Source organism: Natrix helvetica (assembly GCF_964273705.1).
Source record: "Natrix helvetica genome assembly, chromosome: 3".
Lineage (NCBI taxonomy): Eukaryota > Metazoa > Chordata > Lepidosauria > Squamata > Natricidae > Natrix > Natrix helvetica.
Genome location: NC_138549.1, coordinates 97,012,054 through 97,037,384, shown reverse-complemented (window position 1 = coordinate 97,037,384; position 25,331 = coordinate 97,012,054). Strand labels below are relative to the sequence as shown.

Below are 25,331 nucleotides of genomic sequence, written 5' to 3'. Positions count from 1 at the left end.
GACTTTGAGCAGAGCAAACAGAGATGATGAAGGCGGGAAGGAGGAACCCTCTCCCCCTCCCACCTCAAGCTAACTCTCGCGAGATAAGAATCTTAGGATGCAGGAGGTAGAATACTCTGGAGCTTTCTAGGGTGTGAAAAGGAAGGAGGGGAAGGTATTGTAGATCGTTAAACGGATATGCCAAGGGAGGCGCGCGCAAGATTTCTTCCTGGGTTAAATAAGATGATAGCCTCTCGGGGAGGGGGTATCTCGCGATAGTTGGTTAAGTAATCTCTCCCTCTCTTCCCCCCCCCTCCCCCATACTTTCAATCGACATATTTGGACAGTTGGGAAAGGAACTGATTTGTGGCGCTGTATTTGCTGTCGCCTGTCAGGGAGCGTCTGTCGTGGGGGCGACAACCTGCCGGTTAGCGAGTGAGTCTCTCTCAGGACGGGTAAATCTGAGGGGATGTCTTTAAGTGAAGCCTTTTGATTCTCGAAGGCACAGAAAAAGCAACGGGGTTGATTCCTGACGGGGGTGTACTGAGGCGAAGGGAAACCCTCCAAAATGCCGCTTCGGCGAAAAGCAATATCTATCCTATCTCGTGTATAGCTTTCTGCTTAAAACGATATAACAGTATTTGAATATAATATAATGTATTCAAATACATTTCAACAATATAATAAGTTTACCTTCAAAACAAGGTGCTTCTACACAAGCATTCTCTTAATCGATGTAATTAAGTAATAAAAGCAATAAAGTCGGTGGCCCTGCGAGTGTCAAAAATCTGATGCGAATTTTGCTGTGCAATACTGGGAATATGAATTAAGCTTTAACACAGGCATTAATAAAATGATAAAAGTTGGAGGGGGGTGTCCATGTGCAAAAATCTAAGGTAGGTACGGTGAATTTTCAAATTCATTATGGCCATTTCCCATTGTAATAGTTACTAGGGTGTAGTACATGCATGAAAAATAAATAAATAAACGGAGCTTGCTTCCCACAAAATGGACTTTTGGGGTTATTAGAAAACTATTTCTGTAATTTGTCAACTGTATTAGCGTTTCTGCACAATTTCAGCACCTGCCAAAAAAGCCAACACAGTTCTAGGCTGCATAAATAGAAGGATAGAATCAAGATCACGTGAAGTGTTAATACCACTTTATAATGCCTTGGTAAGGCCACACTTGAAATACTGCATTCAGTTCTGGTCGCCATGATGTAGAAAAGATGTGGAGACTCTGGAGAGAGTGCAGAGAACAGCAACAAAGATGATTAGGGGACTGGAGACTAAAACATATGAAGAATGGTTGCAGGAACTGGGTATGTTTAGTTTAAGAGAAAGAAGGACTAGGTGAGACATGATAGCAGTGTTCCAATATCTCAGGGGTTGCCACAAAGAAGAGGGAGTCAAACTGTTTTCCAAGGGTAGAACAAGAAGCAATGGGTGGAAACTAATCAAGGAGAGAAGCAACTTAGAACTGAGGAGAAACTTCCTGACAGTTAGAACAATTAATCAGTGGAACAGCTTGCCTCCAGAAGTTGTGAATGCCCCAACACTGGAAGTCTTTAAGAAGATGTTGGATAGCCATCTGTCTGAAATGGTATAGGGTTTCCTGCCTAGGCAGGGGGTTGGACTAGAAGACCTCCAAGGTCCCTTCCAACTCTACTATTGTATTGTATTGTATTCTTCTTTTATTTATATTTCTGGGTAGAATTTACTGCAAGTTATAAAGATTAGCTGCATCAATACTCTACACAATCCCACTTTTCATAATTTGATCTTTAGTTTTTTGTAGCTTTTGTTTGAAAGGGTACATGGTGGTATACTTCACCTAAGGTAGAGGTTAATTGGCCTAGCAAGCATCTCTTGTTCCTCATTGTCCTCTTCAGTAAGTACGTTTTCATGATGGAATTGCATTTGATAGGCTACATGTTGCCAATATCATTTTTTGTTGAAAGATTTTGTTGGATAAAAAAAGATAGTGGTGGTCATCCAAATCAGATAAGGAAACATTTATTCATTTTCTGTTCTTATTAAAAATGTCAATTGCTGCACAAGTTGATACCAGAATTAAATACTGTTCCTGTGATTTTTTTGTTTCCAAGCAAAACTGATAAAATCAGCATAAAAAAAGAGATGCTCAAATCTATATAAATAAAAATGTAATGTTTGTTTGTTCAAAATCTCAAATCTCCAAAAGTTCTTCACCGATTGCTTTGAAATTTTGACACAACGTTGCATTCGACTATGCACATGTTTTATATATGTATATTGTATAGATGTCACACCTGTGACAGGTAAAAACATGCTTTTTTGTAAAAGCATGCTTTTTTGAAAACCAGCGCCATCTGCTGGATGTAAAAGCAACACACACTATACCATAGCGTTCATTTCTTGAGTATAGTATATTCGGAACAGTTCGGCCTCTCCAGCTTCATCCTGACGGTCCCTTTATATGTGGCTGTGGCTGCAGCTGCACCCTTTCCGCCCCTTCTCCTATGAGCTTCACCATTTCCACCAAGAGGAGCCGAAGCCTTTCGGCCTCCCCCTCCCGTCTCCTCCTCTCCTGCCAGGCCTTTTCTGTCTGCGGTGGGGCGGCGCCTGCCCCATCCCTCGGCCACCTCCTCCCACCCTTAAACCGCCCTCCACCCGCCTAGCCCAGTGGAGCTCCAGAGGAGGTGGAGGCGGAGCGTCTCCTCAGTCCAGCCGGCTGCGCGCGCTCTCCACCCCCCTCACAGGGAGCCGGCTATGGCCTCGCCATGGCGGCTCCGATGGGGTGGCGGCAGTGTCAGCCTCAGGCGCAGCGGGACTGGGGCGGCTGGGTGCCCCGTGAGGCGGCGACTGCAGCGGCAACAGTGTCTCTGGATGGGGCCGCAGCCAGCGGGGACTGTCTCTCGTCTGCCTCGCCAGGGGCAGCTCCTTCCTTCTCCTCGTGCTCCTTAGGAGACACCGGCCACCTCCTCTCGCTGCTACCGCTGAGGGAAGCCGGGTCGGGGGCAGTGCCCTCCTCCTCAGCTCAGCCAAGCCGGGGCCTGTGGAAGCGTCCTCCATGGCGGCTCTTGCAGGAGCCACCGTTGCTCACTTCCATGCGGGGGCTGCCTCTGCCGTGGGATTTACGCTTTCTCTTTTCTTTCTTTTCCATTTAACCAGACTGGGCCACAGCAACGCGTGGCCAGGTACAGCTAGTAATTTATAATGATTTTTTCTTGGGATACTGGCTATGATAGCATATCTTACTTGAAGCACTTCAGATTACTAATAGTTAAAAAATCCCTCAAAAGAGAATAGTTAATAAAAATGTGAAGTCATTGACTTGGATTGAAATCCTGTAGTATTTAACTACTGAACATCATTAATTTATGAGATTAATATGAGAAGGAATAAACAATAATTACCAGTATTAATTATTTGGGGGAATAAATCTTCGTATCAAATACTTTGATATAATAATGCTGTAGTATAGTATTTTTGCTCTGAACTTACAACTAAAAAAACATTTTTAGACTACAGTATTTGTATTTGTACAGGTTGTCAGTGACATCTAGTGGTCATTGCTTTTCTGCCTGGAAAATAATAAGTCTGGGTGTTAAAATCTTTTTGAAATCTAATTTCATTTTTGATGACTTCACAGACAGGGAGACATGTAGTTTTCCTGGCAATAAAATGGAAGTAGTATTCATTGCCTTTTTTCAGTAAAGTGTTAGTGTCCTAAGGTAGCTTACAAGTGTGTTACTTCCTGACAAAAACCCCATCCAAATGCAACCAGGCATTTCCTACTAAATTTGTTAATGAACCTTTTAAAACTATTGAGTGCTTGCTGCATTTTATATTATGTAGCTTTTAAGAGCAGTCTGCTTTGGTGAAGAAACTGCAATATAGCTTGCACATTAAGAGCTATACTGCATTGTTCCTTGTAACGATGTCTTTATTTCAGAAAATGCATATGTACGTACCGTATTTTTCGGACTACAAAATGTACTCCTCCCCCCAAAGTGGCTGAAAATGTCTGTGCGTCTTATAGAGCAAACATTGCTGGGGCGAGGGGGTTGGTGCAGCGCTGATCAGCTGTTCTAGGCGGCAGGGATTGCTGCTGCCACCGATCGCCGCAGATGGCTGTGGTGGCAAACGGGCCACGACGGCAGCAAACGGGCCACGGCAAATGAGCCGTGGCAAACGGGCCGTTGCGAAAGGGGCCGTGGCAATGGCAACTGGGCAGCGGAGGCAGAGGCATTTTTTTTTCTCGTTTTCCTCCTCTAAAGCTAATGTGCATCTTATAGTCCGGAGCGTCTTATAGTTCGAAAAATACGGTGGTGTGTGTGTGTACATATACGTGTGTGTATATGTATCTATGTATGTATGTGCGTGTGTGTGTGTGTAATACACAAGTTTCAAACTGCTGAATCCAGCTGTTATTGAACAGTACAAGAGAGTTGGTTGGCTTTTAACTTTAGCAGTGTGAGTCATACTCTAATGTGTTAATGGAGAAAAGAGTGAGCATATCTGGCATGGATACTTGGAAACATACTCCACCCCCTGGAATATAACACATGTCCACATCTGAAATGCCCACAGGTCCTTTTTTGGTAAAGTATTGTTAGTATGAATTTTCTTCCACTCTGCTTGGAACTCCTCTCTTCCCTCCCTCCACAGATTATTACCACCAACAGTTTTGTGAAAAGGGCCCCAGAAGGGAGAGGAAGGAAAACAAACAACAACTACCTTCTAAATCTGCTTAGCTGTACTCTCTTCTTCTCTCTTCTCCACATTTCTATTATCCTCAGTTGCCCTGAGGGAAACATCCTAGAAATTTAATTTCTTTTAAAATAATATTTATTGCATTTACAGTTTCTTAAATTGTTTGTGAACTGCTTTGGGAAGATTGTTTTTAAAAATAGGATATAAAAATTGTAGTAGTCACAAAGTTTCTTCTGTACGTACCATACCATATCAATTTATTATATTATCATTGGAATGTTTGGAGGGCATTCAACAAGAAAGGAACTACTTGAGAATATAATCCCCTCAAGTCTTCCTCTGACACAGTTCACGGGAAGTGAGAACTCTTGTATTTGAATGCTGTATTCAGTGTATAAGATGCACCCAGGTTTTCACCCTCTTTTTTGAGGAAAAAGGTGAGTCTTATACTCCGAAAAATATGGTATTTTTTTTCATTTAATATCCAGCTCTTTGCATTTTGTTACAATGGATGGTTTTTTAAAGGATAGTACTATGTACAGCACATTATGTAGTTTTCTAGTGAAGTGACCCAAGATATAGGTGACTATTGTCTGTACCTTCTCCAAGTGTATTCATGTTAGCACACAGATTGAAGTAGCCAAAGGTCACAGCTTAAATCTGCTATTCCAAAAGGAGCTGAGAGAACAGAAACACTCCTAGATTGTAAACCACCTGTTTTAAGAGAATGACTACATTTATAGTTAAGCTGGAATTGTCTTAGATTCAGTTGACTTTTCAATCCACAAACTCTACTTTGATAGGGTTAAATCTTACTCTGTTTCTTCAAGATTCTTGCAGAATATTGACAAGACCTTCTGACACATCTTGACAGCCTGGAACTGAGATAGTTAACCTAGATTTCTCAGTATATTAATAATACCAAACCCCATTTGTTGGGTTATCTCCCTCAGTGACTATATTTAAATGTTAAATGTGAAAGAGATTGAATCTTGTGACATCTCATGTACTGGTAGTCCTCAAATTACAACCATTTGTTTAGTGAACATTCAACATTATAACAATACTGAAAGAAGTAATTTATGACCATTTTTCACACTTGCCACTGTTGCAGCATCTTCATGGCCACATAATCAAAATTTGGGCACTTGGCAAGTGGCATGTATTTATGCTGTTGCAGCGTCTCAGTCATTTGTTCACCTTTTATAAACTTCTAGCAAGCAAAGTCAACAGGAAAGCCAGATTCACTTACTAATTTAACAACTGCAGTGATTCAATTAACAACTTTAGGAAGAAAGGTTGTAAAATGGGGCAAAAATCACTTAGCTACTCTCGCTTTACAGTGGAAATTTTGGGGTTAATTATCATAAGTCAAGGACTATCTCTACTCAATGGAATATCTACTCAGGAAGAAATTGATCTGCCATGGAATAATGCCTCTAATTTTTGTTTTGTGTTCAGAAATACACCAAGACTTCATTATAATAGGGTAAACTACTCCTTCCTCCAGTTCTCTTTATAGTTGCTGGCCTACAAAAAGAAAAGTTATTGAATGGATGATTGAATGGATGTCCAACATAACTTGGTCCTTGATCAGACCCATAAGGATGCCAGACTCCGTATCCTTTTAGAAATATTAGCATTTTTCTCCCTAAATGATGCATTCACAATGACCATTGGTATCTCATTTTTGGCCTTATTTACACTAGATATAAACAAGAATTGTATTTGACAAACTTTTAAGATTATATTACAATATCCAGCTAGCAATAAAAATATTTCCAAAAGTTTAAGCGGTTATTCCTTTACCGAGTCTGGCATAAAACAATCTTGAGAGCCTTGTTATTCTTCTATTAGATGAGGATTGGATTCTGAATTCTGGACCTAGACCATGGCTACAGATCCTTGAAATACCTCCTATCTACAGAATAAGTTGTTGAGCCATTATTACAGCATAGACAGCAGATAGATACATAAATCATGAGCTTATAGAATGTTATGATGTAGTAGTTCAGCATTTTGGTCAAGGTTGCCTCAACTTGAATTAGTCCTATAGGCAGATTTCCAATTCACTACCCAGTATGAAGTATTTATCACTGGCAAGCCAGCAGTGTTTTCTACAGATTTGGATCTTTTTGTTCTGACCTTTTTGAATGAAGAAACAGTCAGGTGGCTCTCACACTAAAATCAATGTACCATCCTGGACAACTATAAAAAATTTATGCAGAAATTTAGAACTGTCTTTAACAATTCCATTCAACAAATTGAAAGTTACTCTCACAATTTTATTCAAGAACAAGCAGCCTTTCAGGATTTGAAACCTGTCTTGTCTCAGACTACCATCTTGATCCCAGCTGCCACATTATTGTGGAAACTGATACTTCAAACTCTTGATTGCTGTTTTTTTTCAGACTTCAGCAGAAGATAAGGATCTCTTGCATTGTACATTCTGGACTCCTCCCAGATGGGTGGGATTATGCTATTTGTGATAAGAACTAGTTATCAATAAAACATGTTCCAACAATGGAGGCATTTCTTAAAAGGAGTGGTTCATCCAATGTAAGAATCCTAAGAATTTGAAATACCTGCAGAACGGTCATTTCCTTACTTAGCATCAGGTTGGGTAGGTGCAATTTTTCTCTGGTTCTAACTTCTACGTTATTTATATTTCTAACTTGCAGAATGAGTAGTCAGGTAATCTACAATGCAAGCCTCCTGAATATTCCATGTCGGTTCCTTCTGTCACAATCTTGAAATCAGGCAATTTTGCTACTCTTAAAATGATGCTCCCAAGATGTTTCTTAAAACAATAGAACCCCATATCAGAGTTCAGATGGGTGACTTCAAGAGAGTCACAATTTGATTACCTTTTCCAGTCTGCTGTTTGCTGATTGCAATTCCTCTAACGCTGATACAAATGCCCATCCATACCTCTAGCAATATCCTCCCTTTCACAGCTTGCCATTTCCCCCTTTTGCTTCTTGAGGGAGTAAATGTATGTGGGTTTTCCCATATCTTGTCTCCTTTTTTGTTGTTTCCAACCATTTGTAGTTCACAGTTGGGTTGCTCTAACAAACAACAGCTCATTCTCTAACTAACAGCACCCACTTCCCAGTTTCAGCTGTTCCTGCTGAATACTTCTCAGTGCTATCTCCCTACTTCCAAAAACTACCTTCCTGGTGAGAGGTGCTTGCAGATAGCTAATGATCTTGGTGACATGCAAGCATAGCTACTGTCTCACAAAGCGCATCATTTTGGAGCATACCTGATTGTCTAATTCTGGCATATACATAGCTTGGCCCTATTGCCCCACTGACAATTATTATTGCTGCTCATGCATTTTTAAATAAATTGAATTAAGGGTTGTATAGTCAATGTAGGAGGACAAATAATCTAAGTTAAAAATTTACAATTCCTTTGTGTATTTTCTGAAATCTTTTTAAACTGACCACCTTTCACCCTCAGTCCCATAAAGTATTTTTCACTAATGGTAGAATCAACAGTTTTATTTTAAATATTAAGAAATGGTTTCCTGTAACACATTTTTTACAATAAATATATAAAACAAGCCTAGTAATTTACCATCCACACAATACTAAATGGCTACAAAATTCCACAATTTCACAATTAAGGTTAAAAAATTTTTTTTTCATATGAAGTTAGTCAGTGAACAGTTAAATGTACAAAGATAGAACACGGCATAGTTTTGGCAGTAGCTGGCTTGGGAAATGACGTCTTATAACATTTGCTGTTCTAGAAAGAGCAGAGACACGTAGTGTAATTGGGAGTGCTCTGGGTAGCACTGTTTTTACCATTTCAATCTACAAAGTGATTAAGGAGAAGGAGAAGGTGGCAACAGTCTTCTGGCTGCTTAATAGAACTACAGTTCTTGTTAATTTTTTTAGGAACATTGCATAGCTGAGATACAGAACTCATAAACAAAAGAAAGCATACTTTTTAAACATTGAAATGGGGAAGGATTACTATTCTGTTCTTGGAATTGAAAAAGGAGCATCTGATGAAGACATCAAGAAAGCATATCGAAAACAAGCCCTTAAATGGCATCCAGATAAGAATAAATCTCCCCATGCAGAAGAAAAATTCAAAGAGATTGCAGAAGCCTATGAGGTATTGAGTGATCCCCAAAAAAGAGAAATTTATGATCAGTTTGGAGAAGAAGGTAATATAATTTCTCTAGTTTCTTTTTAGCTATTAATAGAAATAACATTTATGCTGAATATAATTACTTCAAATCAAGAGGGAATGAGCATTTGGCTATAACAACTTAATCTGAGAATTTAGCTAAATTATATTTCAGTACCTATACACATTACATTTGTAAATTTTGCTTATGAAATTTGTAATTGATTTTCTATTACGCGGGGTAGCATTCTTAATTTTGGGAATATTAAGATGCTTTTGGTTGTGGTAGTTGCTGAATTGGTTTATTTTGTCCTATTCTTAACAGTAACAAAAATTTAAATGTATACATTATTTCTGTTAAAATAAGATTGAATTAGAATTATGGTATTTCTGAACCAGAATCCAGGTGTCCAGATTAGGCTTACACTGGAATCTTGTCTAAAAAGGAAAAAAAAAGGCTGATGTCATAAAAATACCAGGACAAGTTTTCAACTTCCTTTCTAGCTATTAATGTATCAAGGGAATGAGACCCAGTTTTTAGAATTCAGCTACTGCCTTTATCTTTCAAAATCTAATTTAAGAATTGAAAATAGTTTTTGTTCTGTTAAGTTGTTTTTGTTCTGCTAATGAAGTTGCTGTTTACATTACAGTCCTGTGTTCTCTCAATAAGATAGAAATATTCATATATTGAATATGATGGACTGAAAACTTAAGAGTTAAAATGCATCAGTATTTAATAATTAGCTTAAAAGAAACTTGTGTTTTTCATAAATGCATATGATTATTTAAACATTCAAATTAAGTAGTAATTTATAATTAAGTATTGCCTCCCTGCAGTATTGGGAAATTTATAAGACCTTGATATGCTGATAAAGACTTATTTTTAAAATCATGAGTCAATGTTGCTAATATCTTCATGTATAGCATTAGGGACAATATCTAATGAGTTAATTTAGTCAGTGTTGAATTTGACTGTTGTTCAGATCATGGATAGACTGATAATCTATTACTCCTTTTAATTAGACATGAGATTGATATGTTTTGAGCACAATCAATCCATTATCTATTTTGGGAAGCATCGTTCTGCCAAGTACATGGTATAGTTTGTCAAACCTGGCATCCTTTACTTAGTTCTACATTTTAGTTGCTAAGGCTTAGTAAATAAATACTCAATTCACAAACAATGCATATCAAAAGCAGGAAGAGTGACAATAATGCACACTTAAGCCATTCTTCAGAATGCATGTTTTAAACCATTTGACCCATTAATTGCTACACTATTCAAACATGGAAAAATAAGCAGAAAAGATAGTTGTTATTATATTAACCACAATGTACAATTGTAGAAATACTTTTACCCAAAATTTGTGTCAGAGATTATTAATGCATGTACAGGTAGTCCTTCACTTGACAACCACAATTGAGTTCAAACGTTCCATTGCTAAGCAAGGCAGTTGTTAAATGTCCCACAAACTTTCCATTACTAAGCAAGGCAGTTATTAAATGTCCCACTTTATCACCTTTTTGCTACATTGTTAAGCAAATCACTTCAGTTGGTGAGTGAATCATGTGATCATTAAGCAAACCTGGCTTTCTCCTGACTTTGCTTATCAGAAGTCAGTTGGGAAGGTTAAAAATGTTGACAGATACCAGGAAAGTGCAACTGTCATAAATACATGTCAGTTGTCAATGTCCAAATGTTGATCATGTGGCTGTGGGAATGTTGCAATGGTCATAATTGTGAAAACTAATCACTTTTTTTAGTGTCATTGTAACTTTGAACAGTCACTAAACAAATGGCGGTAAGTCGAGGACAATTGATGTTGGACTTAAATTAAGTCTTCTTTATTTCATGTTCCTGTTCTAAATAAACATCAAGCCCTAAGGATTCATAGTAGTCCTGTTAAGTTTTACACTGTAAAATGAGTTCATGCATGATGATAATGTTTTCATTTATTTTAAATAATGATATGTAAAATAAGCCATAATGGTGTTCATGACATAGGATGCTGAGTAATAAGTCGTGATTTATATACTTGGTTTATATCATGGTAAAGTAAAATCCAACAGAAGAAATAACAGTTTAACACAATGTGTGAATCAATTTTTTTCTTGATATTCTGAAAGTTTAATTTCATAACCAAAGTGAATAGTATAGGACAGTGATGACAGTGATGGCAAACCTATGGCATGTGTGCCACAGGTGGCACGCGGAGCCATTTGTCAGGGCACGCGAGGCGCTGCCCTGTTAGCTGGCCAGCGTGCATGCGCGCACTGGCCAGCTGAGTTCACCCTTTTTTAAAGTCATTTTTCACCCTCCCCAGGCTCCTATAAAGTCTCTTTCACCCTCCCCAGGCTCCTATAAAGCTGCTGCAGGCTTTATAGGAGCCTGGGGAAGGCGAAAAGAGCCTCCCCTGCCCCCCGGGAGGCCCTCCGGAGGCTTCATGAGCTTTCCTGAAGCCTCGGGAGCGCAAAAAAATGGCCCTACAGGCAAACCGGAAGTTCGGGAACAGACTTCCTGGTTGCTCGGAGGGTTGCTTTGATTGTTCCAGAAGCTTCAGGGAAGCCTCCTGAAGGTCTCTGAAAGCCTTTGGAGCGCTTAAAACGACCCTCCGAGCAAACCGGATGTAACTTCCGGTTTGCTCGGAGGGTCGTTTTGACTGCTCCCGAGGCTTCAGGGAAGCCTCCTGAAGGTCCCTGAAGCCTCCGGAGCGCTCAAAACAACCCTCCGAGCAAACTGGATGAGACTTCCGGTTTGCTTGGAGGGTCATTTGACTGCTCCCGAGGCTTCAGGGAAGCCTCCTGAAGGTCCCTGAAGCCTTCAGAGCGCTGAAAGTCACTTCCGGTTTGCTCAGAGGGTTGTTTTGACTGCTTCGGAGGCTTCAGGGAAGCCTTCTGAAGGTCACTGAAGCCTCCGTAGGGCCTCCTGGGGGGCAGGGAAGGCTGTTTTTGCCCTCCCCATGCTCCTATAAACCCTCTGGAGCCTGGGGAGGGCGAAAAAAGCATGCAAAAATGGGGGGGGTCGCACGTGTAGTGCACGCATGCCCACTGGGGGGTCGTGCATTGCATTATGGGTGTGGCACGCCTGCACATGACCCCCCTGCGCTCCCCCCACTTAGGGCACACGAGCCCAAACACGTTCGCCATTGCTGGTATAGGACATTCACTATTGCAAATTTAGACTTTGTTAGATGCCTATTTTTTCCCAGAGATTTGTAAGCTACGTTTTCTGAGGAGAAATATTTGTCTGCTGTCTAGTCTCACATATGTGCAAATTTTAAATTCTACAGAATCCAAATTCTCTGAATATGGAAATGTTTGAATTTTAGTAAATAATTAGTAAAAGAAAAAGAATACATTGACTGCTCAGTAATGTTATCCCAAAGAATTAGGCACTACCATCGTGAATGACAATAGGAAAATGGTGCCAGTGAAAATCAGTGTTCCCTTAAGTGGCCTCTTAGTATATACCAGAGTTCATATTACAGTATGTCTAGGTCTAAAAGAACATTTAAAAATATCAAGCAAACATTAATAGTAATTATCCACTAGTTAAAAAAAGAACATTTTGTAAACTAGTAAGCTTTCTGATAAATTAATATTTTGTGATCACGCCTACTGTGGCAACTATTGGCTTGAGCTATACAGATCAGGTAACTTATTAAGAATGTTTTTTTGAAAAAAAGATTGCAGAGTTAACCTGCCTTTTATCAAAACCATCTATTTAAATGATTTAAAGATACAGCAAAAAAGATGAGAAATTGGTTAAATTTGGGAAGGATGTGTAGGTGAAATTAATCACAGAATGTAGGTGGGTGTCATAATGTAGGAAGATAAGCAAGCTTAAAATAATTGAAGTAACTGTTCGTGTAAGTATAGTAGTATAACTTTGCAAAATCTCCTTATAAAACTCACTGGTTTGCAATATATCAATGTTTTGTGGACTCCTTTTCACAATAATTTTATTTCTAAAATTCAGTTGGATTTACTTCCAATAAATATGGATAACACTAAATCTGTTTTGTATATTTGATGAGCAGCCCAATCCGTTATATTCATTCAGAGATTTAATTTCTTTGTGGATTAAACACAGAGATTCAGAATTCCTTAAGACATTACAACTTAGTCAGTGAAAGAATAGCTATGACCCACCCAACTATATTTGGGTGATCATATGTTTGATCATATTTAAAGCATTTATCTCACTATTTCAAGACTTACTCCCTTGCCTTTCTCCCACATTCCCAAGCAATTACGTATGCATATAATTTGTCTTTTACAGGACAGGACAAGATATGGACTATAAACTAAAAGTTTATATGATTTGTTAAAGTTCTACAGGACTCTGTGTTTGCTGTAAAACTAACTAACCCTAACATTCTGTGTTTCTATGTTTATTTACAAAGAAATAGTACTATGTTCATTAGAGTTTACCCTAGCTATAAAAACAAGGGTATAATTGTTACAAGTTCTCCCCACCTGACGTCACAGAAACAAAAATTATTTTTTCTCAAACTAATAAAAGACAAAATATTCCCTCAAGTAAAAGGACAGTCATCTGCCCAACTCATCTTCCCATTCTGATTTCCTATTTTCTGGATTACAGCATATTGTTTTGTTAATGAATATAGTTATTTCAGCTGGTTATTATTTCTTACACTTCTGTATTTGGTAGGTTTGAAAGGAGGATCTGGTGGACCAGATGGTCAAGGAGGTTCTTTCCGCTATTCTTTTCATGGAGACCCACATGCTACATTTGCAGCATTTTTTGGTGGTGCAAACCCTTTTGAAATGTTCTTTGGTAGAAGAATGGCTAGTGGCAGGGACACTGAAGATATGGAAGTGGATGGTGATCCATTTGGTTCCTTTACTACTTTTAGTGTGAATGGATTTCCAAGAGAAAGAAACACGGTTGGTAATCAATCCCGTCGTAAACAAGATCCTCCTGTTATTCATGAACTGAAAGTATCATTGGAAGAGATTTATCAGGGTTGTACAAAAAGAATGAGAATTTCCCGAAAAAGGCTCAATTCAGATGGTAGAAGTGTCAGAACAGAAGATAAAATTCTTACGATTGATATTAAGAGAGGATGGAAAGAAGGTACCAAAATTACATTCCCCAAAGAGGGCGATGAAACACCCAACACCATCCCAGCTGATATTGTGTTTGTTATTAAAGATAAATTACATCCTCATTTCAAGAGAGATGGTTCAAATATAATCTACCCTGTCAAGATTAGTTTACGAGAGGTAAGTATTCTTTTAAGTTTAAAATTGAATTTTTAATATTTTATACAATTTGTATTTATTTATACTGTTTTATATTTATAGTTGAGTTAAACTGGACATAGATCAATGTTCTTTAAGAATACAGAACTTTGTGTAAGTAGTTACATGTTAGATAGCTTAATGTGGAAATATGGCATGTAAATTTAGAATGTAATATGGTAAATAATATAGTCTGTAGCATTTTATCCTTCTCCCACAAAGTTAATTCCATTCTTGTTAACTGTCTAGTAAATGAACTGTTTACCTCTGAACCCTGTCTTGCTTTTTCCTCACTGCCATTATACACATAAATCATCCAACTTTGTGCCAGTTTTCTGGACTGCTTTTGCTTGCACTTGGCATTTTTATGGGATTTGCAATACTAGGGTGTGGTGTTGTACTACAACAGTGTTGTTATAAATCTTTGCAAACAATCCACTATGAAGTAAAATAATCAGAATGCTGGTAGAAGGAAATGCATCATCAAGTATGAGAAATGTTTTTTGTAATCACAAAAAAAAACCCACCCAATAACACTATGGTTAGAACAAAGGAACAGCATTCTGCTTATGTGAGCAGCTCTATGCTGATCTGCCATGATATTTTCATCGATTTTAAATATATTTTATCATAACATTGATATAATGTTGAAATAATTATATTTATATGGCAACTAAAGTTTCCAAGCAAGATAGGCAGCACATAAGTTTAATAAATAACAAATAAATAAATAATGGCCCCTATATTAACAGTCCCAAAAAATAATAAATAATAAATTGTTAGTTTTCACTCATCAGATACAGAATAATAATATAGTAAAAGTATATTCCAAATAGATGATAGATAGATAGATAGATAGATAGATAGATAGATAGATGATAGATAGTATTTAAAAAGATACCAAGACCATCATATTATCCAGTATATATGTTTTGAAATATTTTTTTAAAATTTATTTAGAATTCCAAACCATCAGTAAAACATCTCAGGAAGTATGCTGTATTGGTACTTTTTTATTGTGAGCATGCAAACTAGATGACTAGATTTAGGAGATACATCCATTGTAATAATCAATTGTCTTATAAAGTTAGCAGCATACACATTTAGTTACCCTTAATGCATACATTAGAATGTTCTATTAGAGCAGTGTTTGATATTCACAAGGAGGCTGTTTCAAAGGAACAGCACTTTAAATGAAGAACAATATTGCTAACAAGCCTTGGCCTTCCTGACCTCCCTAAAGAGGGGCAATGCTAATCGTTTTTTCAGGATAGGTCAAACTGGGTAGACTAATGTGGTCCTGCAAGTAAATATGTATGTAGGCTTTTATAGATTAACACTGGAACTTTAAAATTACATCCATAAGTTTGATGGCAACCAATGCAGAGCTTGCAGTACAGGTGTAATGTGCTCCCTTAGCAGACTCTGGTATGCAAATTAGCTAATGCTCTGGGAGTTTCTCTGAGATCCCACCAAAGTGTTTGTAATTTCCCCATAAATGGTAAAATTGAAGTTTGGGCACTAATTGTTCAGTACCTGTAGCTTCAAAGTTGCTATGTGTATCTTTTCACAACGAGACATTAACAATTCAGCCCACAGGTAGCAAATGACATTTTAGAGAACATTATTTACATCTATATTGTGAATTTTTAAAAGGTAAGTGTTCCATCTCTAGAATATTCTTGCACAGGAAGAATAACTCTGACCTCAGAATATTGTCTTCTTTTGTCAGAACACCTGTTTTGACACCTGTTCATGATCAAAATGGATATTCCAAGATTAGAACATTTCAACACTTCTTGCAATCAATTGCATTCCAAGGCTATATACAGGATATTCCTATTAAATGGGATGCCTGTAGCTGCCACTTCTGTTACATTAATCAAAATGTAAGAGGTGGAAATTTGTGTCATGTGCACAGAATATAGCTTTGAAAGAAAATATATTGTTGGCAATGTTCCTGTCTCCTCTCTTTACATTTAGGCATTCTTTGCACATTTTGTTAAGTGGTAAAGTGCTATTTTCTCTTTATTGCAAATGATATTTATATCCTGAACTGTTCAACTGTTTGGTGTCAACTCTTCACTTACAAAAAAGATACAACATAGTGGCATTTGCATTTGAATAAATTATACTGTCATTTATTTAAAAATATAATTATCTTTATGGAGAACATGTAGTATATTAGAAGTTTGAAGAAATAACAAATATGCTGCTCTTAATCGTTTGAATTTACTATTTTCCAGGCTTTATGTGGCACCTCAATCAATGTACCAACTATAGAAGGCCGAACAATACCTATGACAATAAATGAAGTTGTAAAGCCTGGAATGAGAAGAAGAATTATAGGATATGGTTTACCATTTCCTAAAAATCATGACCAACGAGGTGACTTAATTATAGAATTTGAAGTAATTTTTCCAGATAATATAGCTCCAGCCTCAAAAGAAGTACTCAGGAGAAATCTTCCTGTATCATAAGAAACATATGTCAGTGAACTGTTCCAAATAGACACTGAGCACCAAGGACTTTCAGGTTTATGCTGTAAAAATGCAGTCTATAACTGTTGAAGTTTTCTTTTGTGTGCGCAGGTAGGGAAGTGAATTATGCAGTGTTGCATGAGAATTGGAATACAAAAGACTTGCAACTAAGTATAAGGTTAATACTACTTACCGTGTGTTGCATCTTCCTTTACAAAACACTTTATCCAGTATTTCGTGTCCATGTAATCATGGGTAAAAAGGGAACACCTCTGTCCGTGTATTTCTAATAAAGTGCATACTTTGCCAAAGCACTTTAGTTCAGATAATCCCGATTATCTGTGTGAGTTAAAATATTACAGTATTAGAATTCATTATATGAATCTATGTAACTTTACAATATTTATTTTATGTATATACTCTAAGCTGCATTACTTTTTGCACAGCAGCAGGAAAGTAATATCACTTAAAATGTTTAGGAGCCCAAAGAAGAGGTGGGTTTTACATTATTGTACCAGTCTGTGAATTCCTTTAGTCCATTATTCTGGTGGTAAATATAGTGACCTAATAGAAAATAAAATTTGATGGCCTACTGTTTTTGGCCTAATAGATTTCCAGGTAGAAATTGTTGTGAAAATGTGTTAATGCTCTCTGGAATTTATATTTCATGAAACGGCATACTTATAAGCATCAACTGAATAATTAACCTAATTCAGTCAAGATTGCAAGCTTTCTCAAGTTTAGTATTCTTACAAATTCTGTGAACTTTGCGTTGAAACTGAAGTTTTATGAATTTGTAATGAATTATTTTAAGAAAAAGCAAGGAAACTTTATTTTTGCAAAGACATACATGTCCTAACTAGTATTCATGGGCAGTAGATGAACAGTATTAAATTTAAGACAACACCTACTTGTTTTGTAATATGGTCAAATGGAAACATTCATGAAATTATTACAATAAAGCTTCATTTCATTAAGTCAAAATGTGCTAGATAGCACTTTTAAGTGACAGGACATTTAACAATTATGTAAAAAGTTAACGATACCAGTTTTCTAAAACTAGCATATTAAAATCCAAAAGAGCTGCAGTAATTGATAGTGGGAGGAATCACTTTAAAAATGACTCCTGAATGAATGGGAATTTTTTTAATGGGATTTAGTACAAAGGCTGTAAACTGACAAGAAGTGCAATCTTAAACCAGGGCTATGGAAAGCATTTGAAAGAGGTATTTCACAAAGCATATTAAAATGAATGAAATATCAATCTTCAAAGTATTAAAACAGTTGTCTTCTCTGCAAATCTCATATAGCTTCTTCAGAAACTCTTCCCAGTTGTCTGCATGCTCATACACAGAACATTTTTTGCTGGGACATCTGCATGTGGAGTAAGCAAAGACAGCTTTCAAACCAGTTGCATGTGCCTTGCAAAGGATATGATTACTTTAATGCTTTGAAGCAAAATGCTGTTCGTGCTAAAATGCTCTGCAAAAAACCTCTTTTGAGCACCTTATAACATCCCTTTCTGAAACTAGAATCTATGAAGCAAGTTTTAATTACTCTAAAAATGAGAACAAGAAAACTACTACTTTTTCTTTGTGCATATTGTAAATGTATTTAAATATACTTTATGATAATGTATTGCATTTCATATTTTTAAACATTAAACTATTATTTCTAACTTTTCCCCCTCCAATTGTCAATTTGATGCATGAGAGAAAATGAAAATGGTATTTGACATTTGAAGCATAAGATACCTGCAGTATGGAGATCATAATACCAGTATTTCTCAATTCTGGGAATTCTGGAAGTTGAAGTCTACACATCTGCAAGCTGCCAAGATTAAGAAACACTGCTCTATTCTGTTAAGAGTAAATCCCAATGAAACCTATGGTATTAACAAGATAGGAAAGTTCAAGATTGTATATTAAATGAATGGGTTAATACATTATACTAAAATAAGAACATTTTTAAGTTTCCTATTTTGTTACATAAGTCAGTTGTATTTACACATAATTCTATAACAAGCTCCTGGTTTGTCCTGAATATAATGCCTACTTTTTATTTATTGCATTTAAATCCTGTCCTTCCTCATGCCTTAATTACTTCCTGATCAGACTATTCTAATATCCTTTTCATAAGGTTGTTCTTGAAAAACCTTCAGAAGCTTCTGCTTGATTAGAATGCATCAGCCTCAGCAGCATTGGTCTCACCATGGTGCACCCACATAACATGACTGCCACATGAGCCTGCAAGTTCTTGGGTGCAATTCAAGGTGTGGTTGTCATCTTTAAAGCCCTTGATGACCTGGGATTACATTACTTGCAGGTTTGCCTCTCCTCAGTGATTTCTGCCTATCTCATCAGATGGTAGCATGAGCATACTCTAGTGCTAGATGAGGTAGTGGTGACCTGGCCTTACAAGTTTGATTATGAATAAAAATAATAAAGACTTTATTAAAGTGAAAAACTATTGAATGGAAACTGCAATGATGCAAAAGAAATAGCAGAAATATGCAAAACATATGAAAATTTTGAGAATTCTCTAAAACGTACAATTCTGGGAATGGAATGTTCCACAGAACATTGGAATATTTAATGTTTCTTTTAGACCACACAAGTCTAGCTATTGCTGGGAAGATCAATACTGGATTAAATCAAGAAAGGCTAGATCAATATAATTAAGAAAGAAAAATAGAACATTTCAATGAAACATTCCAAGAAAAATAGAATTTGATTCCCAAAACATTTTTGGAAGGCTTCAAGAACTAGCCAAGGCTTTTGGGAGCATTTTTTTTTTTTGTTATCAGCATCACTGGTCTGCTGATTATAAATTTGGTTATATCATTCTTTATGACTGATTCAGAGAATTTCTCATTTTCCTGAGAATTAATCTTGGCCTTCAGTGTTTGCTTCTGAATACTTGTCAGTACTGTCAAGTTATATTGCGCAATCATTCCATTTCTTCTTCTATAGCAGATGCTTAAATAAAACTCAGAAAGATCAGTTTTACTTTTGCCTCTCCCCTCCATTTTATGCATCAGAAAAGGCAATTGCAAAATAACAATTTCATCTAAAAGCCTTCTGTTTGAAGAGGGTGCAAAAGAGGCATTCACAGATTTGCATTAGAAACAGTAAAACATTGTTTGCTAAGTTTAATACATCCCAAACGCTATATTTCCTGAAACTCACAGTGAGACCCATGTATAAAATTACACTTAAGCTATTATAAATCCGATTGTTTGTAAGAAAGTTAAGACTTTGTTTGTCTTTGATTTCTATGAAATTTAACCTCAAAAGGTTCACGGAAGCAGTCATCCAAATAAATTCCAATAATTGATTTTGAAATAAAGCGGAAGTACCTAGGTGTGCTTAAATTAAAGGTGGCTGCCTATCGTTACTTCTGGGTGTAATTCAAAAGTATTGGTTATTATGTATAAGCACTTTGCGGCATGTGTCTAGGGAATTTGAGGGGCTTACTCCAACTGCTTGTGCCCATTCCACTAGGTCAGGTAAGAGTGGCTGGGAGTCGGAACTGTCATCCAGGGGAGACCAGGAACCATGCTTTCTCCAACAAACCCTACAAATATGGGTGGTTTCCTGGGGATGGGGGAATAATTGAGCTCAATTCTTGTACTGTCTTCAGCAGCCACTTTGTGTTTTGGTTGGCCTTGACATTTTTTAATACTGGTATTTTTTTAATTATTTTTTTTAAAATATTGGTTAGCTGCCCAGAATTGCAGTCTGAAGATGGATGGCCACATTAAAAAAAATAATAATACACACCTACGAATAAAATTTTTATGTCACGGGGTCTTCGCGACGTTCCTCTACAACTCAGCGGCTGACTCAAAAAGCACCGAAGAGGAAAAGAGAAGCCGGGGTGGGGTTTGCGGGGCGTGAAATTGCTCCCTGGTCCAAAGTCCTGTTCGTCCATTGGCTGCCGCCTGCTTGGCCCATCTGCCAGGCGACGGCTTAAGCGGGAAGTGCGGCTCGAGCTCGGGGCCCGAGCGGGTAGAGTTCAGCCAAGTGGGAAAGAGCAGCCGCGCCGGCGCTACCAGCCAGCGCACAGGTGCTTCTGGCCGCTGATTTGCGGTGGGCGGGCTGGGAAGATGCCTCTGGGGCTCAGGAGAAAGAAGAAAGGCAAGTCCAGGGAGACCTCCACCTTAGTGGACGGCGAGGCTCCCCCGGCTCGAGGGCGAGGCGACGACGAGGTCGGGGCCGGTGCCCGTGCCGGAGCGGTGAGCGCCGCAGCCTCGCGCGGTCCCGTCCGGTTGGTCTTCCACACGCAGCTGGCGCACGGCAGCCCCACCGGGCGCGTGGAGGGCTTTAGCAGCGTGAAGGAGCTTTACGCTAAAATCGCTGAGGCGTTTCACATTGCCCCGGCCGAGGTACGTGGCCGCTAGTGGGGCGAGGTGGGGAGGGGGGGAGGTTTCCCTTCTCGCTTCACCCTCGGGGTTCACCCAGGTCGTTCCCCTGCTTGACCGTCACCCAGGGATCCGTCAAACTTCAATGTTCCTGTTCGGGATAACGCAACTATCTACTTTTCAGGAGATGCGGATTATAGTCCTTGGGGCTTCCAATAATTTTGTGCCCTGTATTTTGACTAACTGACTGACCTGACTGACTGACTGACTCACTGACTGACTTAAAGTCAAGTTTACCTCAAATTGAGTTTAATTCCTGGTAATTTAGTAACATCTCCAGATAGCTTTCTGTCTGTCATATATGTATATATTTTTAATCTATTAGGTTTTTTTATCCCACCTTTCTTAATACAACATCTAGCGCTGAAGCTTTACTGGGAGTGGAGAACTGAGTTTTTATGCTTAGTTAGGCTCAGAAGCCAGATGGGTCACTTTGGGCCAGTATCAAGAAGGTATTGGTAAACCATTTCCAAAAATGTTACCAAGCAAACTACATGGACCTCTACACATAGTTGTCTGGACTTAAGGTTGATTTGAAGGCATGCATATGGATACACAGACACAGACAAACAACTGATACATTGAACAGAAATACTGAAACCTAGTTATGATGCCTAAGCGGAAAATCTGGAGAAGGTTGTAATCTCAAAACTTCAACAAATTCAAGTAGGCATTAAACACATCTCAATTATCAAATGAGAAGGTAATTATCAAATAAAGTACTTCTCTCTCTCATATAAGCTGCATAAACAACCTCTTTTCCCAATCTTTCTTCTACCTATCCTACCTTGTCTCAAATTAAGTAATATATTAATTCAACCACTCCATGCATCTGATGAAGTGAGCTGTAGTTCACAAAAATCATTCTTTCAGTAAAGTGTATTGGAAAAGTGCTATGACATTCCTTTTAATTTTTGTAGTATTTCCCGGGATTAACTCAAATAGTAATAAATGCTCTGATAAATTTGTGTTTTATTGTGGTAGTATTGAATCTGTTGCTTTTGATGAGTTGATTCATCCTGCCTAAGGCTTTAATGTCGCTTGTAGCATTGTAATCGAAAGATACTCAACTGTATTATTCAAATATCTGGTTGAGTGATTTGCATTTTATTCTACATAACTGTTTTCTGTAATGATTGCAAAACTTAAGACACAAAATTGCTTCTTGATTTATTCAAATTGCTATATAGTTCTATATTTGTGGCTCAGAGCACTGTAAAAGAAGCAATTCTTAACACATGTAATTATATTCCTAGCTACAAGTATCATTTTACTCTAGGCATTCAATTTACAATAGTATCTTATTTATTATCATGAGGAACAATAAAGCTTTGAAAGAGAGAAGTTTCTTTGTTGATAAAAAAAGTTCAAAAGGTTTTTCATACAAGGCAGAGTTTGGAACATGGAAATGTTGTACTTACAGTTTCGGGTACAAAATGAAAAAAGCCCCTTTGATGTTCTTAATAAACTAGAGTAAAGAGGATCAATAAGTTGATGCCTAATTAATATTTTTATGAGGTTTAGATAAAACATTTTTTGGGAAAAAACCCCAGGCTTTGTTGTTCAAGCATTCATTTGTGACAGATGAGAGAGATGAAGATATAAATGTTTGGGTTGCACTATTGGGGATATTAAAAAAAAATTTGTTTTGAGCAGAAATCTTCCCCATCACTCTAGAGATTGGCCAAAATTTTTTCACTTGCTCAAACGTTATTTATTTTGGAGTACAAGACTGTGCTAAATCATTTTTTAATGTTTACAAACATGCAAACATTAACATTAGCAGTTCAACTTGACTGATAGGAATCTTTACTCCTTAAGCCAGGGGTGTCAAACTCGATTTCATTGAGGGACCCATCAGTGTTGTGTTTGACCTTGGGGGGGGGGGGGCATGGCCAGCTCGACATCACTTGTGTTGGGGCAACTGTGGTGGCCAAGTGCTAAGGTAGGATTTCCCTCAGACCCTCTCCCTCTCATTATTTCTTTCTTTCCTTCCTTCCTTCCTTCCTTCCTTCCTTCCTTCCTTCCTTCCTTCCTTCCTTCCCTCCCTCCCTCCCTCCCTCCTTCCCTGTTCATTGTCCTTTCTTCTTCCTTCCCCTCTTTCCTTATTTTTCCTTCCTTGCTCTCTTCCCTTCTTTGTCTTTCCTCTTTCTCTTTCTCCTTTCCTGTTTCTTCTTGGATGCTCAAAAGCAAAAAAGAGAACATTTCTCCTTTTGTTTTGTTTTGGTTTTAGTTTGTTTTGCTAGCCCTCTGCCAGCAAAAACGGAGCTGGCAAAAGGCTGCAGGAGGCCATTGCGGTTGAAAATGGAGCCTAGGAGGGCTGCACATGGCTCTCCAGAATTCTGTTTTCACTGGCAGAGGCACCACGGGACAATCCTTTCAGTGGTGGGTTTCCATTTTTTTTTTACTACCGGTTCATTTGTGCATGCACACACGCTTGCATGAGTGATGCTTCTGTGCATGTGCAGAAGTGTCTGGGTAGGTGGGCAGAGCCTCCCGCTGCCACTACTACTGGTTCACCTCTGGGTCCTTCTTTGCTGTTTTCAGGGTGGCCTGTGGGCCAGATCTAAGCACCCCGCAGGATGGATCCAGCCCACAGGCCTTGAGTGTGACACCCCTGCCTTAAGCAAATCAAGGCAAGAAACTTTATGATAGCATTAATTCTTGCATATTGGAAATTGTAATGAATAGGTTTGGTTTTTGGATCGGCATAGTGGGTACCAATGTTTGTAAAGCTTAACATAATTTGCAGACACAAAAAACCAGAATTTTCTTGAAGTGATTTGTTTTATAATGAACAATGGTAGATTTTACCTTGGTTGGGCCCTTCTGTGTTTATGAATCTTCTAGAGAATGTTAATACACAGTTAATCACTGGCTTTGTTGGCTGACCTAGAGATGGCTAGAGGCTCTGCAGAAATGTTTTAAAATTGTTTCTATTTGTTTCTGTTTGCTTCTACATGCCAAATTGATTACTGTTTAATTTCTATTATTTCCCCCCTACAAAAAAAAGACAAAAAAGAATTAAGTGGCACACTACAAAGAAAACGATGACCAATGCAAAGATCACGAAATATGTCATTGAGTTATCCACTGCTGGATAATTGGTTAAATACAAAGAGCAATAGACTCAGTTAATTGCGTTAGGTGAAAGGGGCACCGAGGCTCACAGTTCTTACTAGAAATGGAAATAGCTGGATGGTAAACATAGACTTTTGATTATAGCAGATATAGTTGAGACAACTACAGGTAAGTGTATGTCACATGTAATACATGTGTGATGGCAGTATGTTTTTTCAATCATATAGAAAGAGAAAAGGGCTCTGAATTTCAGCAAAACTGACACATGACATTACTGAACATTAACATTATGAGATTAACCTGCTGATCAAAACAAATAAAATAAAATAAAGAAGAGGAGATTATGAAAGTGCTACTATATGCCTTGGGTATATATTTCCTTTTTAATATTTAATTTAGTTTCCTAAATCAGATTGGATAGTTCCATGTTTGGATCTGTTCAGCTACAATTTCATATCTTGGATAATTGTCATCTCGATGTTATCAGTAAAACAAAACAAGCCTCTGTTTTTATGTACAAACAGTGCATTTAAAATACTTATTCTTACCGAAAGAAGTGCCCCTTCATCAGAATCCTGAATTAAGCAAATAAGCCCATTTACTTTATTCACCATCTTGTTTTGTAAATGCTGAAACATACCATGGCAAGGTCTAATTCCAACTTTTTCAGAGTAAATGATGTGAAGAAAAGTTAAAGCTACGTTTATAGTATTAAATATGTTAGTGCAAATGACAATTGTTACATAAATATAAGACATATTAAGGACGCAGTGGCTCAGGGGCTAAGATGCTGAGTTTGTCAATCAGAAAGGTCGGAAGTTCAGTGGTTCAAATCCCTAGTGCCGCGAGTGAGTTCCCATTACTTGTCCCAACTTTTGCCAACTTAGCATTCGAAAGCATGTAAAAATGCAAGTAAAAAGCTAACAGCGTTCCGTGCGCCTTTGGCATTTAGTCATGTCGGCCACATGACCAGGAGATATCTCCAGACAGCACTGGCTGTTTGGCTTTGAAACGGAGATGAGCACTGCTCCCTAGAGTCAGGAACGACTAGCACACGTGCGAGGGGAACCTTTGCCTTTACTGTACTATTTTTCACTATACACATTTGAGAATTGTTAGACTTATCAGAGTGATTAGGCTGGCTCCATATATTATCACCATATGGATTTGTTTGGTTTTGGAATATTGTAATGTGTGAGATCAACCAACTGTGACTTAATGAACAAATTGTTGCTTAGAACAGTATATGAACCAGAT

General features: G+C 37.9%; 2 protein-coding genes across 6 annotated transcripts in view; both read left to right on the top strand.

Moving 5' to 3' along the window:
* The first annotated feature begins 33 nt into the window (after positions 1-33).
* Positions 34-18,253, top strand: DNAJB4 (DnaJ heat shock protein family (Hsp40) member B4). Of its 5 annotated transcripts, none has more exons than XM_081947430.1 (4): positions 34-106; positions 8,585-8,859; positions 13,498-14,072; positions 16,337-18,253. In XM_081947430.1, the coding sequence occupies exons 2-4, from the start codon at positions 8,649-8,651 to the stop codon at positions 16,568-16,570; spliced, it is 1,020 nt and encodes a 339-aa protein (XP_081803556.1). In that variant the 5' UTR covers positions 34-106; positions 8,585-8,648; the 3' UTR covers positions 16,571-18,253. The 5 variants fall into 5 exon arrangements, with proteins under 5 accessions (XP_081803556.1, XP_081803554.1, XP_081803553.1 ...); XM_081947428.1 differs by lacking the exon at positions 34-106 and adding an exon at positions 230-434; XM_081947427.1 differs by lacking the exon at positions 34-106 and adding an exon at positions 232-414.
* Positions 18,254-20,568: 2,315 nt separating this feature from the next.
* GIPC2 (GIPC PDZ domain containing family member 2) overlaps positions 20,569-25,331 on the top strand; it is a 29,759-nt gene continuing 24,996 nt past the window's right edge. The window contains exon 1 of the mRNA XM_081947439.1: positions 20,569-20,957. Within this exon, the coding sequence (XP_081803565.1) occupies positions 20,679-20,957 (279 nt within the window). The 5' untranslated portion in view covers positions 20,569-20,678. The remainder of the gene's footprint in view (positions 20,958-25,331) is intronic.